This window comes from Bombus vancouverensis, chromosome 16 (genome assembly GCF_051014615.1).
Source record: "Bombus vancouverensis nearcticus chromosome 16, iyBomVanc1_principal, whole genome shotgun sequence".
NCBI lineage: Eukaryota > Metazoa > Arthropoda > Insecta > Hymenoptera > Apidae > Bombus > Bombus vancouverensis.
Window position 1 is genome coordinate 6814272 of NC_134926.1, and position 16734 is coordinate 6831005.

The 16734-nt window shown below is 37.9% G+C and overlaps 1 protein-coding gene across 3 annotated transcripts in view; it reads left to right on the forward strand.

The window, feature by feature from the left end:
* Positions 1-16734, forward strand: part of RhoGAP100F (Rho GTPase activating protein at 100F) — a 63297-nt gene that overhangs the window by 2284 nt on the left and 44279 nt on the right. For all 3 annotated transcript variants that reach the window (XM_033329537.2, XM_076625406.1, XM_076625408.1), the window contains exons 2-3: positions 2357-2459; positions 7213-7456. In XM_033329537.2, coding sequence (XP_033185428.1) covers positions 7238-7456 — 219 coding nt within the window. In that variant the 5' untranslated portion in view covers positions 2357-2459; positions 7213-7237. The remainder of the gene's footprint in view (positions 1-2356; positions 2460-7212; positions 7457-16734) is intronic.

Here is a 16734-nt window from a genome sequence, read left to right on the forward strand (position 1 = left end):
CCGCATACGCCGCTAACTAGTCAATTTTTAAATATTTAAAGTCACTATCATATACTATATTACATCCTACACTTTCACGATTATTTTAAGTAGCACCTGTAGTAATCAATTTGACAAACTTTTAAAATAATTTTCATATATATATTTTAGGCAAATATCAATTCCACTATTAAATAACGAAATCCATAGAATAGGCAAACCTCAGGTACAGTTTTCAATAAATATCTCAAAGTAAATATCTGAAGGTAATTTATTAAATTATCATATTTTATTATTGACATAAATATTAATTATGTTACTAAAATCTTTAGATTAAATAATTCTGAGGAAAAATTTTAAGCGGAAAGCGAGGAAAAAGAAGACGATTGAGTTATCATCCGGAGGATGACTGATATCACATGGACCAAACGGCGATCGAACCGCCCTTACGACAAAGATTTTGCGCAGTAGTAGGCCCCCCCTTTTATTTAACGACGGCACACACACGTCGTCGCGCAGTTTGAGACCGCGCTCGTCCCCCCGTGGAAGTCGTCGCCTTCCTCGTCCTCGCGGAGAGAAGGAAAATCGTGTGCCGCGATGTTGGGCGTTAAGTGGCGTGTACGACGTTGTTAAGATACGCTTGGCGTGAGCCGGTGTAGTTAATCTCGCGTGCCTCCTCGTGGACAGCTTTTTTCAGTTCATTTTTTTGCCCTTCTTTCTAACGAGCTGTTGTGTCTCGCCGGAAAAATTTCGCCGATTCTGTGTAAGATACTAGTGTGAATCGTTTGGGCGCTTTGTAGATAGTGTTTGTGATCAGGGAATCGCCAGCTCCAATCTGTTGTCTGAATTGTTTGGTAAAGTAGTTGATACTTCCAAGATTTCAGTTACCTTTATCTATGTCGTTGAAACTGAACTCGTTTATTAGGAGTTCAAGTGTTGAAAATTTAGATAGTTGGATATTTGATGTTGCGAGGAATATAATCATAAAACTTTTAATTGTAATGCAATTGATAAAACTATTGAATCTGATGTATGGAATTGGTCGAAATATTCAAAAGAGTATAATATTCAAATATACGTAGTCCTGTAGAAAGAAACGTGTATAAAGTAATTAGAGGATCATGTGCTGAAAATTTTGGATATTTGGTTCTTTATAATTCTCATTTACCGAGGAAGGAAAAGCTTGTGTAAATTAATTAGACGATCATGTGCTCAGCATTTTTGAAAAATTAAATATTTAGTGTTCAAAAATTTCAATATTGTATGCGATTGATCAGAATATTGAAAAGAAGTATATCTGGCATGTGGTTATTTCGAGAGAAATTATACGAACAGTTTGTAATTGTTTTATTGGAAAGGAAAGTGAAAAGAACGACGAGTGATCAAAAGCACAATGCTCCTCCAGCTTTATGTCATATTGAGAACTCCTTTGCTTAACGCTGACGTTTTCCCATGGAGTTGTCTGCGAAGTCGAAAGTCCGGGAAGCTTTATTACTCCCGCCTGTCGAAGCCAAACTTCTATGCAAGTTTTTGAATTTTCACATAGGAGCCTTAAAACTTATCGATAACTTCCAGGAATTTGCTTTGAAATTCTTCTCTCTCTCTCTCTCTCTTTCTCTTTGTTACAAAGAAGGAAATAGTCTAGGTTAATATCTAAAAGAAGTGAATCTAAGTAGATATTTGCTTCACGCAGTAAATATTATAAAGGGTACTTTACTTTTGATCCTTTCCGTATTCTTTCACCTTTAAATTTCCCATAAATGCATGGAAATGAGCAATCTACTTGCAACACAACCTGAAATAAAATACAGTTTCAGAGAGTTTAGTTTCAGCAGTTTACTAGGTTATAGAATTTGTAGAGTAAAGAATGAGATGATATAATAATCTTATTCTTTATATAAAGGTTTCGATGGAGCGCTTGTCGACGAGCAACCCGTCATACGCTCCTTGTTTCCGTGGGGTTTCGGTGTATGGGGGATTGCTCTTCAGCTGACGCCCAACACTTGCATCTTTAAAGCTTCGTTACTAAAAAGCAAAGTCACATGGAGTATACTCTAGAAAAATACTTATTTTTCATTTTACCATCACTTTCTGTTTATTCATTCGGAATTATATTTTAAATAATAATAATACAATACTGTCATTGTTGATTTGTAATAACACAGCAAAAGATACAGTAAACTCTAATAAGTAACATAAGAAAGTCAGATTGAAGTTTTGAAATTCCAAAGTGTTCCATACTTTACTTAATCCGCCTTGCGATATGCCTACATTATCTATTCTATAAATATAAATATTTATTATACCGATTAATGAAATAACTAAAAGTCTCATTAAATACCTACGTACTAACGTAACTATTCTTATTTTGTTTCAGGAGAGCGCGAGAGGGTGATCGGTGGGCCAGAATGAGAGAAGAGACCCAGGTCTGCTCGAGCAGGGACCCGTCGGCCCTTCGCGCGAGAAATGATTTTTAGAAGGTACCGATCAAGCACGCCACCTATATCTCTTCTATCACTTCCTGTTCTTCTAACTTCTTTCCAAACTGCGAGAACTCTTCTCCAAGTGTGCCCAGAGAATTGCATCGATTGGAAATTACTCTGGAAATACGAGTAAACCTGCATGGCATGCCACCAACACACGTTTTCTTCTTTGTAATTCAATGCGATATTTCTATCTGAGACGAGCGTACAGGTGCCCTCTGTGTCAAGCACGCCGCTTGTACTTCGAATGACCATTAAACATTCGCTTCTTTTGCATTAGTTATACGTGATAGCAAATATCAAGAAGAACTAGATATGGTTCGTTCAGTTATTCAAATTATGTGTGATTGATGAAAATTTTTATTTACTGATTTACTCAGACCTATGTAATTAGACTCTTGCAATCTGTTTAATGTCTCTGTAGCTATCGAATTAATTTATTTGAAATGTGTGTAGTGTGTACTGTAACTGGGTGTCTTATAATTTCTTCTCTTTTTACGGAAATGTTTCGTATTTTTTATAATTAGGATATATATCCTATTTGTATATACAAAGTTAGAATTGTGTTTAGGAAAGGTTTTTAATCTCGAATCTTGAGACAGAAGTGATTTCTGGTTCAAAAAGATTGCATGAACGGTGGAACTTTTATGGATTCACGGTAGCAGAAGAGCGTCCATGGGGAGCACGACAGTTTACCCTTACACGTGCATCAGTATCATTACGCTGCACGTTTTTCCCCCGTGCGAGTATTTCCCTGGAACAGGTTTGTTGCCAGAAGTATCGCCAGGGACCGATTGGTCGTTTACTGGAGCAGCGTAGCACCGTTATTTATGAGCCCTCATCAAGCTACTTAGGGCCACAGAGATGTAGTAAACTAACAAGAGAGAGGAACTTCCTACCTTCATTAAACTCAAAAATTCCTAGGGCATTAACGTCCCCTTCAAGATTATAATTTCCTCCTTTCTTTTTTTCCTTATTTGGTAATTGTATCCAAAAGTGGGAAGATTCGGTAAATCAAAAGAAGCTAAAACATCTCTACTCATTGTGGTACCATAATAAATGTGTCTTTTCTTCTAGGCTTCGAATTTTAGTGAATAACCTAGAAGTTAGATCATCAAGAGATATGAAAACTATAGGGAACCAATGTCACTACAAAAGTATCTTTTCCCCTAGCTCTTCAACTTTACTCTTTTCTTCCTCAATTTTTCACCAGTTATCAGCAATTTGTTTCCTCTTACTTATTACCATAAGTTTCCTAACCACTCAAAGATTCCAGGCAACTTTATCACTGATTGCTCGAATGAAGTCGGTATGGTTCAGACGAGATTATTCCATAAATTGTTCCCATGCACTAGGAGCTAACCCCCTTTTTAGGGAGAATCCGTGAAAGGGAGGGTAAGGTCAAGGTTATGCCACGACAGCCGCACGCGGTTGAGGATTTCATTGATTCTTAATGAGCCAACGCGAGCTTGACACAGAATGTGTCGTATGAATAGTACCACCAATTGAATTGAAGACCGAGACATTCGGTCGGTGATGGACGTCGCTTATGAGATTCCTGGCATAATTCTCGGTGGCCCTAGGTCAACTGTGATTGCGCACAGCCACGTGCGATCGATTATTCGGTTACCATAAAGGGGGCTGGAAGCGTTTTGTTTCGGCCCTTATTCACCTAGTGATTTAAATACACTATCCTTCTACCTGCTACACATCGTTCCAATCCCTTTCTGATACTCTTTCGAGCGGAATCTTCTTAGAGGTTAGGTTAGGGTTCGCGTCGACTAGATTAGGATTGATCCTTTGCTTATAATAGAATTTCAGTTCTCAATAGTTGACGACTAAGAATTGTTTGAGCAATTCTGGTAATTTTTTAAGGAAAATCTATCGAGGTTAGGATAGATTCCATGATGAATAGGTTAGAGAATTAATCCAAGCCTTAATTAACCTTTGCCAAGGTTAGTGAGATTTCAGTTCAATGTTTGATTTGTTATGCTAATAGCCTTTTAACGATAGTTTTCTGATACTATTTTGAGAAAAATCTTCTTGAAGGTTAGGTCAAAGTTTGCGATAAATTCTTAATGAAAGCTAAGTTTCCTACCTAATCTGGTGTCAAATAGAACTTTACTAGAATATTTATTGAGATTTGTAATTTGTAATTTGTAGTGGATTCCAGTGAGATGATAATATTAGAAGAAATATGCCAGGGGAGTATCAGACACGCAGAGAGTGGCCTAATAACTTTATCTAGCAGCCAGTCGATACCAGGGCGTGTTAATTTATTAATGGCTAGGATCCATCCATCGGTTCCCAGATGATCGAATGATTTTAATTTGGCACGCGATACGATGGCCTCGTTCTACATTTCCTACCGATCGTATCTTTCGTTCGTCTACATTTGTTCCATCCGAAAATAAAGATTGTCCACGGATCCATCGATTACCGACGCCCTTCGACGCTTCCTCGTTCGCTTTCCACCTTTCGAACTACGTCGAGATGAATTTTTAATAACGCGGCTGCAGCCCTGATTAAATCAAGGCTCATTAATTAACGCTGAATCACGATTTCCGCGTGTGTAATGGCGTTGTTCACCGGGCAAACGAGAAGTCTCCACTTCCAACTGACTCCCTAGTCACCTAGGGAATTTTATCCGTTGGTTCTTTTATTCTTGTTTAAGGATTAGTTAACACGGATAAATTTGATATTTAATAGTATAATATCGAATAATAGTTTTCATAAAAAAATTAGTTAATTAATTTCTTTCGTGGCGAGGAATATTTTTCATGTAATCTCAGGTATACTAGCTGGCAAACTTTATTCTCAGAATCTACAGATTAAAAATTTTGTACTAGACAAGAATTCCGAGAAAATTCACAAAACTTCAGCCGTCAGAAAAATTCTCTTTCTAATAATTTCGCTTTGCTTTTGTTTTATTCGCTTTACTAACCACATTCTAACATTTTTATCGTCATTCTAACTTGGAAAATTCCCAAGGATAGGCAGAATCGCTAGTTAAAGAGAACTCTAAACAGTAGAATGAAAGGGAAAAACTTCTCTTCAATCAAGTGTACTCGCGTGGAGGATATCAATAGCAAATAAGGTTCGCCGAGGCAATATAAACAACAGTTGTTAGTGATAAAATGGGAACAGCAAATAGGGATTTTAGGAGGGCAACCTTGAACGTGCCTGATTCAGGGAAGTGATAGTAAAAAGTCTAGTGATTCCGGCCAGTCATCTATCAGCTGTCGTAGACGTCGAAACCTTCGTGTTACGATCCTCAAATTGGTTTCGTAACCTGTCTAAGCCTAATGAGTTTCAGCGTTCAATTTCGTGGTTTTATTACTATGCTGTTTGCTCGACTTATCCAGTTATCTATTTATTGGGTTCTCTCGTTTTAGTATAGGGACTGTTCTTGAAAATTTCCATTTCAAAGAGATTGAAACTTATAGGAAATATAATTAGAAATCAAACAATCAGGCTATTAGGAAAGTTTCAAAATTCAGAAATTGGAGGGTTCATACATTTGAGGAATCGAAAGTTTCGAAATAGAAACGAATATACCTATATCTAATAAAACATATTGCCTGTTAATGGATTACACGTACGTGGCTTAAGATTAGATCAACAGATCGATTAAACGTGGCTCTTGGCTTAGATCAATAATAATAAAGTTTGCACAGGAAAATAACTTTTCATCGAAAGTCTCTTTAATCTCGCAATTAACTATGAATGGACAAGAAGTATGTTCGTTAAAAGTATAGTTGATTGAAGAGAGTATAATTCTTGAAAACATGTAGCTTCATAAACGAAGAAGGATAGAACTGACGGTGTCATGTTAAAAGTTTTCAAGCAGCGAAGGTGTATGGTTGCTCATGGTGTCAGGATACCCAGAACGTATGGTGAAGATTATAGAGACGTTTAATGTGTAGTAGGAGTATGCAGCCTGTGCGTTCCTCTCTTTCCCCCCACCCGGTACGTATCGATCGATCTGTCCTGCTTTTCCAAGGGGTAAGGAATGGGTGGCGACTCCTGGCATCCTTAGCTTCAGCAAAAATTTGCGACTACGAGGCTGCTCTGCTAACAAAGTGCATTAGCCGTACGGCAACACCCTATGGAAGCCTTTTAGCAACGACGTGTTACGTAACGGTGATTGCTTTTGATAGCCTTGTGTGTCGTGCCGAGAGCACATGAAGATTCCGAAATTCCCACCCACCCTTTAGCCTTCGTGGTTCATTAATTAATTCTTGCGGTCAGGCTCCCGGCTTCTCGAAGAAACTGATTTAGCCGTAGCACGACCCTAGCCGCAAGGTGTTGTTTAAATGCCGAAGAAAAAAACAGCAGGACGATTGGAGACTTTTTATAGGAAATTAAATATTAAATTCAGAAATTTGAGAATTCTGCAGTTTGAATGTTCAAAGATTTAATTTGAAGATTTGGAAATTTCAGGATCTTGGCACCCAAACGTCAAAAGTTTCGGAATGTTAGAGTTTCCAAAAACTCCAAAGACCGATAGATTGAAAATTTGGAAGATTAGAACTCCTGTATCAAAAAATTTCCAAATTTGGGCCTTCCGAAATTTGACAACGTTGAAACTTGGAAATTCCAAACTTACCGATTTGCCAAATGACCACGTCCTAAGATCCCTCTAATCGAAGATAATTCTGTTACGTCCCACTATCCTTGTTCAAAATTAGTCCCCAACTGATCTTCCTCGAATCATTAGCCTTTTTACTAATCGATGATTGAATTTCAGGAAGAGGGCATGACGTACCGAACTCATGCAGTGGCGAAAACACGTGCGCATCAAGTACGGTGGTCGAGTCGGTGTCGGTCAAGGGCAGCGGGAGCGGGAGCAGGTGCAGCTGCAGGTGCGCGTGGTGCAGCTGCAGCGGGAAGGGGGCGCACGACTCAGCTACGTCTGTCATCAGCCTCAACTCTCGTCGACGGCTCGCCGCAGCTGCAGCGCAGCAGCCATGCTCTGCTGCGGCCGCAGAAAAGTGAGTACCAAGCATCGTTCAACCCTTCAGGATTGCATGCTCGTTACAACTGCAACACCCTTGGTACTTCAGCCAAGGAAACCCGCTTTGCATGGAACTGTAGGGACTCATCCTCGGCTGATGGGGCTGAGATCAAGTTCGAAGTTAATAGCTTCGAAGTGAAGCCGTTTCAGTCGATTACCACTCGAACGTCCTAATTGCCTACGCTCGCGTATTATTTTAGTAACATACAATGAGATCTGTGAAATGAGAAGATCCAAAATTAAGGAAACCTAAAATTGGGGAAATTGTAAACTGGGCAATCAAAATATAGGAAGATCCAGAAGTGGACAGTCGAAAGTAGTAAAGTCCTAATTAATTGGGTACATTTAAAGCAGGAAAGTTGCAGGAGGAAAGGTACACATTGAAAGTTTCCAAATTGGGAAAAATCCTAAATAGAAAGCCCCAAAATTGAAAACTCCAAATTTGGCAAGATCTATTATCTAGAATACAAGGATGGTCTATATAAATAACAGTAAGAATCTAGGACTCGTGATAGTATCACAATAGGAGAGCAAGCAAGAGAATGGTAGATTGGTGTACTTCCGCGTGTCTTCGATTACTGGATTCAATTTACACTGGCTGCGTCCATCGAACCACCTGGACACGATTGCATCTGTGAAATCAGATTAATCGGGTTAATGTCACGTGCTCCCACGAGCATGGTCCAGTTACACAATCCTACCACCACGTGGCCTCATCGTCAATGTTTATTTAGATCCATACGATGATTAGACCATCCCGTTTCCTTGGAAACGGTTCTTGTTTCATTTTAGATGTAATTTTAGCGTGTTTGCCAGGTAATGAGAAAGTTGAACGATGTTTCCCCAAGTCTGAACCGTGGAGAGCCATTCTAGGAATATTTTGTTATAAAATAGCGCCACTGTTAAGGATTTTACTATGAGGAAATGTAGATATTTATATCCTAGTTTAAGTTAAGCCATAAACATTTTTTCTTGAAATTTCTTTCAAAATTTTTTAAATTTTCTCTTAGGAAGCGTCACGTATGAAATTTCAGGTAGGAGATAAAAATATAACAAGAAAACTACAGATCGGCAAGATCTAAAATAGAAAAGCCCAAGCCGGGGCACATCCAAGATAAGAGAAATCCAAAAATGAAAGATCTAGGACAAAAAGCCGAAATCGGAAAAACTTGAAACGGGAAAATTCCTAAATGAGAAACCTATTTCTGTCAGGAAAAAAATACCAAAATATTTTCAGTTTCTTGTGTAGAAATTATTCCTAGGCACAACGATGTCAGAGGCTTGTACATTTTTGGCTTCAATATACTTATTGATATTCGAAGTGAAATATCAAATTTTCGGTGAATGCGTTACATGGAAATCGAAAACACAGTTCCGATATACGGTTGGCGAATATCGGCCCGTTATAAATCAATATCGAGATACGGAGCGGAACAGCTCGGCTTTTATCATATATATTTGTCACACTCCCGCCCACAAATATCCGGCAGCTTGCCATTATTTTCTATTCCAACCGATGATGCAGGACCAACCAAATAAACGTGTGCAACTCCGCGATTGATTTCTCGTCCAAATCATCGCACCAACTGTCGATGATTATTATTTACCTCGCGTTTCTGCCGATGCCTCTGAAAATCAGAATATAGAGACGCGATGTGTCTCATAAGATTCCATACTAAATTCGCTACTGTACTTAGTGATTAAATACCATATGAAAATATAGCGTATTGGAACATTTTAGAAGCTTTATACAGCTGTATACCATTGACCAAGAATTTGGAATCAATTTTTCAACTATAGTTATATTAATTCTTACACTAATTCTAAATTAGAAGATATTCCATCTCCATCGTACTATCGTCTGTTCAAATTTTTAGCTTATACAACACACTAATTCCAGTTCCACGTGGATAAATGAATAGAATAGATAAATGGATTAGAAAATAAGTTTAATCAATCTTTTTCATAGAGAATCGTACGAACTTTCTGTACATATTGGATACGATCTTTTGTTCTGCGAGCTTTATGGAAAAGCCCGGGTATTCAATTCATTTAGCGCTATTAATAGAGCACTCTATCAAAATTTGATTGACATCGTTTCAAGGATTTGTGAAAATATAGGTCAAAAGCTTAGACTCGGTTATAGGTTTACCTTTAAAAGCTATCATGGTTAACATTGGCCCGGTGAATTTAAACTTGGTAAAGGCAAAGTTCCATATAGAACGCACCAACCTAGCAAAACTACAATAGTCTAAAGAACAATATAATTCCAGGATAATTCACCATGAAAATATGTCCCTGTCCTTCGACTTTGCTTCGCTTCTTGACGTGCCTATGACGAGCGTGGAGATGGTCTTTTGAAAACGAGTCATGTGCACAAGTTCACTGGGAAGCGAAGACAATGGGGTGGACAGGGTGGAAAAGAAAAGACGACGCCCGTCCTGGCACAGAATACGTAGCACAGCTATGCCGCGTCATTTTTATATTGTTCCACTCGAAAACAACCCCACAGTTTGCCCACGGCCTGGAAACGTTTCATCTAGCCTGCAGATTTCATCATCTATTATTTCACGTTTATTATCTACCGCGTTTACGCTTTATTAAACCCACCGCGTTGCTGATTAAGTTTTATCAAGTATGATTATCCTCGTTTTAGATTAGGGTAGGGCCAACTGTGTTCCTCGCTGGTTTCCACGACGAATACTCCTCTCCTGAGGAATTTCGGCCAATTTATCGTAAACGTTGTGGAAGCTTTATTTGCATCGGAGTTTATTTTACTTTTTAGAGTTTAAAGTTTGTAGAGTTTAAGGCCATTATCTTCGTTATTGCTTTATTACTGGTTAATCTTCGTATAGGGTGACTTATGTATTAAAAAAGAGGGGTAGGAAATGCTAAAAATCTATAATAATAATATATTGGATGAAGGGTTTCTGGAACCCTGATAGGAGATCCTTTGTTAGACAATTTGGTTAATTCATTGGTCGATGGTAGCAAGATCAATTTCTGACAGGTTTTAATTGATCTTTTACCTTCTTCTATTTAGTAAAAATAGAAATTTAAAAATCAGGAATAAAATTCATTGTAAGATTGCTGGTACTATATATCAAACAATTTTAGATAAGCACTGTAGGGTTATATACGTATATTGTTTGACCTGATCTTGGTAAATATGCCAAGGGTTAAGCGTGAACCATGGCATCCAGCGAATATCGAGCATGTTTCCGGGGCCACGTTCCATGGTGAGCTCGGAAACTTTTCACCATGCTAGCGTGAAACGGCGTGCTCATAGTGGCTGTGTGGAGGCCCTTCCCAGAGGGAGAGAGTGTTAAAAGTGCTACACTGGCACAAAGGGGGATACTCCCTTCAGCAGGTATCAAAAGCATCGCGACAGTGTGAAGGGGGATCCCCCGTCCGTTGCCAACCTAAAGCTCAAAGCGTTCAATTTCAACGCTTCCGCCGGAATTTTCCCGTGCTTCCTCTATTGTTGGCGAATATTCTGATCAACTTATTAATCCGTAATATTAAGTCAGCACTTTTTTTCTCTCTTCTTGTCCTCGCCATTTGTACAACCTGGTCCAAAAGTTTGCACATGTGTATATTCATTAAAATCAGGAAATTACAGCGAAGCGATTATTTTCAGTTAATTTCACACGATATATTACAGTTATTAAGAGGAAAATGTTAAACAAATTTTTGCATTACAAAAATTTACAATCGGATAATTTTGGATTATAAAAATTTGGAATAAACAAATTTCTAATTATGAAAATTCAAAATTGAAAACATCGCTTTTTAATTAACCAATTCCCGATATAAAATACTATATAAACAATTTAGCGATAAAATGCTTTTTAAGGTTCGTTTGATAAATCAGATAGAGAAAGATTGATGGTTGTACGTGGACTTCTGTGACTGAGTGTGAATGCGATAAAATAGTTGTGGGAGGATGCTAGAGGAAAAATAAGACACTAATGGCGGTGCGAATGTAGCGAGAATAGCCAAATGTCGTGGCAACGACGAATAAAACTGTCACGGGACGAAGTGGCTCGCGAACAAGTTTATTTAAATTCCACTAATGACGTCATTAAAATAATAAACGATGTCATTTAGGCGCTTCTGCTCTTCCACGATCAGAAACTCCGTAGGAAAACTTTCTCTCCCTGTATAGACGCCATTTTCAGTCGAAAACTTTCGTCAAAATTCGATTCTACTTTTTCGATGAAAAAAAAGTAATAAAAACCAGAAATTAAAAAGTTTCGAATTATCAAATTTCATGATATAAAATATTAAGCACAAAATTATTTTGTTGGCACGGTAATTTTTACAAATTTGGACAGAAAGTTTTTTGGCATAAATTTTATTAAATCAATTTTACTTGTAAAATATGGCAGATTTTTCAATTGTTGAAATTTGAAAGGAGAATGAAGCAATACAGTTAAGTATTGGTTAGAATTTTATTATAACTTTCTAGGGATCCCTAGGATTATTCTAGGGACAAATTTGGTTTTGATGACAAGAAGTAGATAACTGACATTGTAAAAGCCAGTTCCGGCTTGATGTATTTCCATAAGCCGGCGTGTAGATTTCCGGAAGCCGGCTTTACGTTCCTTCCGCGTATCACGCGTGTCGACAGCTCGAATATTTTGCATGCTTCCGCGAAAACTCGACGTTGTAGTCGTTGCAGTTGGAGTACATTACGTGCGATAGAGCACGCGATACGGATATTTCGTAAGGATGGCCGTGGCATAACCGGTGTCTCGAAAGAAATCACGATCTTAACGTTTATAATGTTTATTATCATTCTTATATACTTCTAAATTTTTATAATACGAAACTTTATCATTTTTAAAACTTTTCTAATTTGAAATTTTGTTGTAATCTGTAAAAAAAAAATGCTGTAATCTGCAGCTTTTTTATTGTAAATATTTATAATTCAAAACTTTTTTGGTCAATTAAAATCTGCAAAGATTCTACTCTCCATTCGCAAATAAAAAATTCAGAGAAAATGTCCTACTTATATAAAAGAAACGTTCTATTTATAAAAGAAACTAGTCACTACATTTATTAAAAATTTAACAACGTCGATGACGCGTAAAATTTGATTTTACACTTAGAAATAAGAATATAGAGCACGACGTATATTTTCGTCTATAACAGAAACCTTCATTGACAAATCGTATATTTAGATTGCATTCCCATTGGAAAATCGGTTGTACAACCGATGTGCTGCAAATTTAGATGTGATCCGTTTGCTTCTTGAGTAAATGATTCAGCCACGACCCAAATTTCATTTTGGAACACGTTGTAATACAAGAATCCGTATTGCAGAAAAAAGATTTCAAGTAATATAATTATACGATATATCGTGCATCTGGTTTAAATTAAATAATCATTTGTACGCCAAAAGCAATATCAAAAATGTAGCAAGAATTTTTTCATTGAAACGATTCAAGGGAAAGCTGTTTGGCATACGCACAGTTTTTCTCAATCCAATTTTTTCAAGAACAGTTTGTCCTACGAAAAGATTTTATTCTACATTTTCTTTTCAGTTTTTTACGAACTTTAATTTGGCTTTCAATTGAAACGTCTATCTCTTTTTATATCAGAGATATTTAAAGATATATGAAGAAATTTGGTGGTGGAAATTTGAAAGACATCATTGAATACGTGTCAAAAACAATTACCACTTTTCGCCTATCCAGAACGCTGGCTTATTATGGCTCGTTCATCTACTATCGACATCAATAGCGCCGCTATCGATCAGGGACACGCGATGAGTAACAAATTTCTGCGTAGCTCGTGTTTAATGAACACGTCGTCCTTTCAGCGCATAATGGTTTTTTAATAGTTGCTTGCGTTAATTGGTCGATATTCGGGGATAATTGGCCCACTGAATATTTTAGAAGCTTTTGACCTGTTCCTTTTGATGAATACGGTACAATTGATTTCTATATTTTTCTTTAGGTCTTAAAAAGATAGTGACACATATATACAGGGTGAAAGATATAACTAAAACCATTTCAATTATTTTATATATAATGAAAATAAAATAGTAACATTTTTAGTGAAACATAGCTGGGATAAAATTTGAATGATTTTGGGGGAGGGCACATAATTTGATATGATTAATTTTATGTTAATGGACGCTTAAAAAGTGCATGAAATTTAAATTTGTTTTTAGGAAGATTTTAAAGATGTTAAAAGAAACTTCAAAAAATAGTATTTTCCCTTTTTTCGTCTTAGGTTACTTAACGGAAGAAACGGTGAAGCGAAGAACGTGGAACTGTTAAAAATATCGTACGTAGAATTGTGGTTTAGCCTTCACGACAATGTACTTCGCACGAATCTTCTCGTGAAACACCCGGGGCGTTCGATTCGAGCTACCTTACTTCCAGGAAGATTTAAATATTAGATTGCCATTCCGGGAAAGAAGTACCACTGCTTTACATTGCAATCCGGCGATTTGCTTCGCTACAATGAAGCTTTTTCTCGTCGAGAATTCTTATTTCGTTCTAGTCCCACTTCCATGGAATTTACTCGACCTGAAATACCATAGAATATTGGATAAATATTTTATTTCATAACGCTAAAAAATTCTTCGTGTGTAGATAAAATATAAGAATAGAGGAAATTCAAAGAAAGAAGAAAATTTCTATTAAATAGAGAAATTAATCCGAAGTTATGTTTCACATAAATTTATTTCTTATTTATCGATTTCACTAACATATGCTTTCCAAAATTTCTAATTTCGAAAGGAAGCGAAAAGTATACAATGTCTAATATGAACCTTGTCAGACGCCATCTTGTCTATCAATACTAAACATTAAGATTAATAGATATCGTGAAATCCTCAAAGGATAGAAAAATGCTAAAATTTAAGGAGAACGTGTCGAATTAATTTCCATGCCTGATACGTAATTTCAAAAGTTTCCAAAAAGAAAATTGTAACTCTGAACGCGTATATTTCCGAGTAAAGTTCATCACCAGGGACAAGAAGACCTGGTGGTTAGGCAGTCGCATTCCGAGACAATGGAGAGAGTCTTTTTCAAAGGGAATGGTAAAAGAATAGGGAGAAAAGGGGGAGAGGTTGTGAAGAGAAAGAAGGTTGGACGAGCGAGTAATATGCAGAAGGTCTCGACCATCCTTTGATTTTAATAGATCGGCCAATGAACGAGGACCCCTCCGTTATAACAGGTTAATGAATAGCCGTCCATCTTAACGCGGCTCTAATGCGAAATCAATATCTAATTATCTTTCGCTGGTCTCCGTGGCCCTTTCTGCCCTTTCCGTTCTCTCGCCGTTGTTCCCAACAATTGATGTCCCTTACCGAGCTAAAAATTATCCAGAATCATTACTGCTAACCAAACAGGTGCGACTAACTTGAACTAAATGACTTCAAGAGATGAACAAAGCGGCAAACAAATATTCATTGAAATTAATGGAGGGTGCTAATAAAATTATTGCAACAAGATATTCAATATTCAGACATTAACTCAAAGTGGAGAATTTCATTTAGGGAAGCAAATCACAAGCCTCTGGAACTCAATTAATAGATAAATCCATATTTGCATCTCCCTGTCTCTTCCTAGCTCTCCCTGGCTCTCCCTGGCTCTCCCTGGCTCTCCCTGGTCATTTCGCATTAATTTGGTACTTAGAATGAGGAATTTAACTTAAGGAAGCAAATCACAAGTCATAGAAACTTAGTTAATAGGTGGATTTTTGTTTTACATTTTGCTTAAAGGGTTCGACATAAAGAAGTAAATCAGAATTCGCCAAAGCTTGATCAACTTCATCCGTAGTTAGATCTTTCTCACTCTCCTTGTTCCTCCGTGGCTCTTCTCTTTTTCCAGCCTCTTTACTTCACTCCTCTCATTCGGTTTGAACGACAGCATAGCCGCGACGCGACAATTGGTCCTCAATTATGAAACCTCCCTCGTCAGGGTAACGGGTGACCCGGAAAAGAAGGGTGGCGGAAGGCCGCTAAAGGACGCCTCGCACACGATCAACCACCCGGTTACTATCCTCTCGAATATGTGTGGGGTTGTGTGTACCCGATCGAATGCTTCGTGTGCATGTACTTTTCGTGTCGATGCTAAACCGATGAAGGGTCGTCGCTATCGATAGGGGACTATCCGTTTTCTAACCGGTAGCTCGAAACTATCTGCCCTTTAGCCATTATTACACACGATTCTATATGCAAAATCAATCATGTTATCGTTAAACTGTCTTCATTTTTATCGCATCCTACTAGCGAATATTAAATAGCCATTGTGTATCGGGAGAAATATTATTCGATATCAAAGATAAATGTCGAAGCGATATTACTTTTGGATGGGTACTTTTGATACCAAATTTCAGAGATCCAAAATCAAATCAAATTCTCAAGTTCACAGATGCAAACATAAATTGAAATTCTTCAAGTTGTAAGCTGATACAATCTCAATGAAAGACCTAAATGTAAAATAAAACGCTTCGAATGGCAATATCTTCTTCAAATCTAAACTTCTTACAATACAAACATCCAGACATCTCAGAACTGAGAAGTCTAAAGCATCCAGCGCATCTCAAGATATCAAATAACATTTTTTCAAACTTCCAATATCTCAGAACCTAATCACTCAAATGCTTCAAAGTTGAAATACCTAAACCTGCAAACGCTCAATACGCAAACGCCAATAATTCAAAAGCCACTTGCAGTGGCAGAAATTCTCAAAAGAAATTCGCCAAACCTCGAAAATTCCACGTTACTCAAATAAAACCGATCTGATTCGTTTGAAGATAAAGCGTGGAACGCGGAAGAGACGATCAGGGTGCGAAGACAAAGGGGGTTACGTGGACCGATAAAAGGCGTTTCGAGTGCCCCCCGCCTCCCCCCGGGTGATTAACCGTGGCCTTCCGAATCAGCTCTGAAAACGAGTGATTTTTAATGAGGTCGAACGTCCGTGTCGACGTCGACAAACAAGAAACTCTCATTCAACCGGCTGGTATTGTCTCCACGATTGCTACCACCGATCTATCCCCTTTTCACCCTCCCCGCCTATCTCTATTCTCCTTGCGACGCCCTCTTTAAGTTCTTGTGCCCTCAGGCTGGCTGCATCCTTCCCCAAGAGTCTTTTCCGTGAATCTTTTCATGCGTTTTCGCGGTGAGCCACGGCCACGAGGGCTCGCTGGGGGTGGCACGAAAGAAAGGGTAGGAGAATGAGGGACTGAAAAAAAGAGAGAGAAGGGATCGTAACGATCCGACTGCTCCAGTTC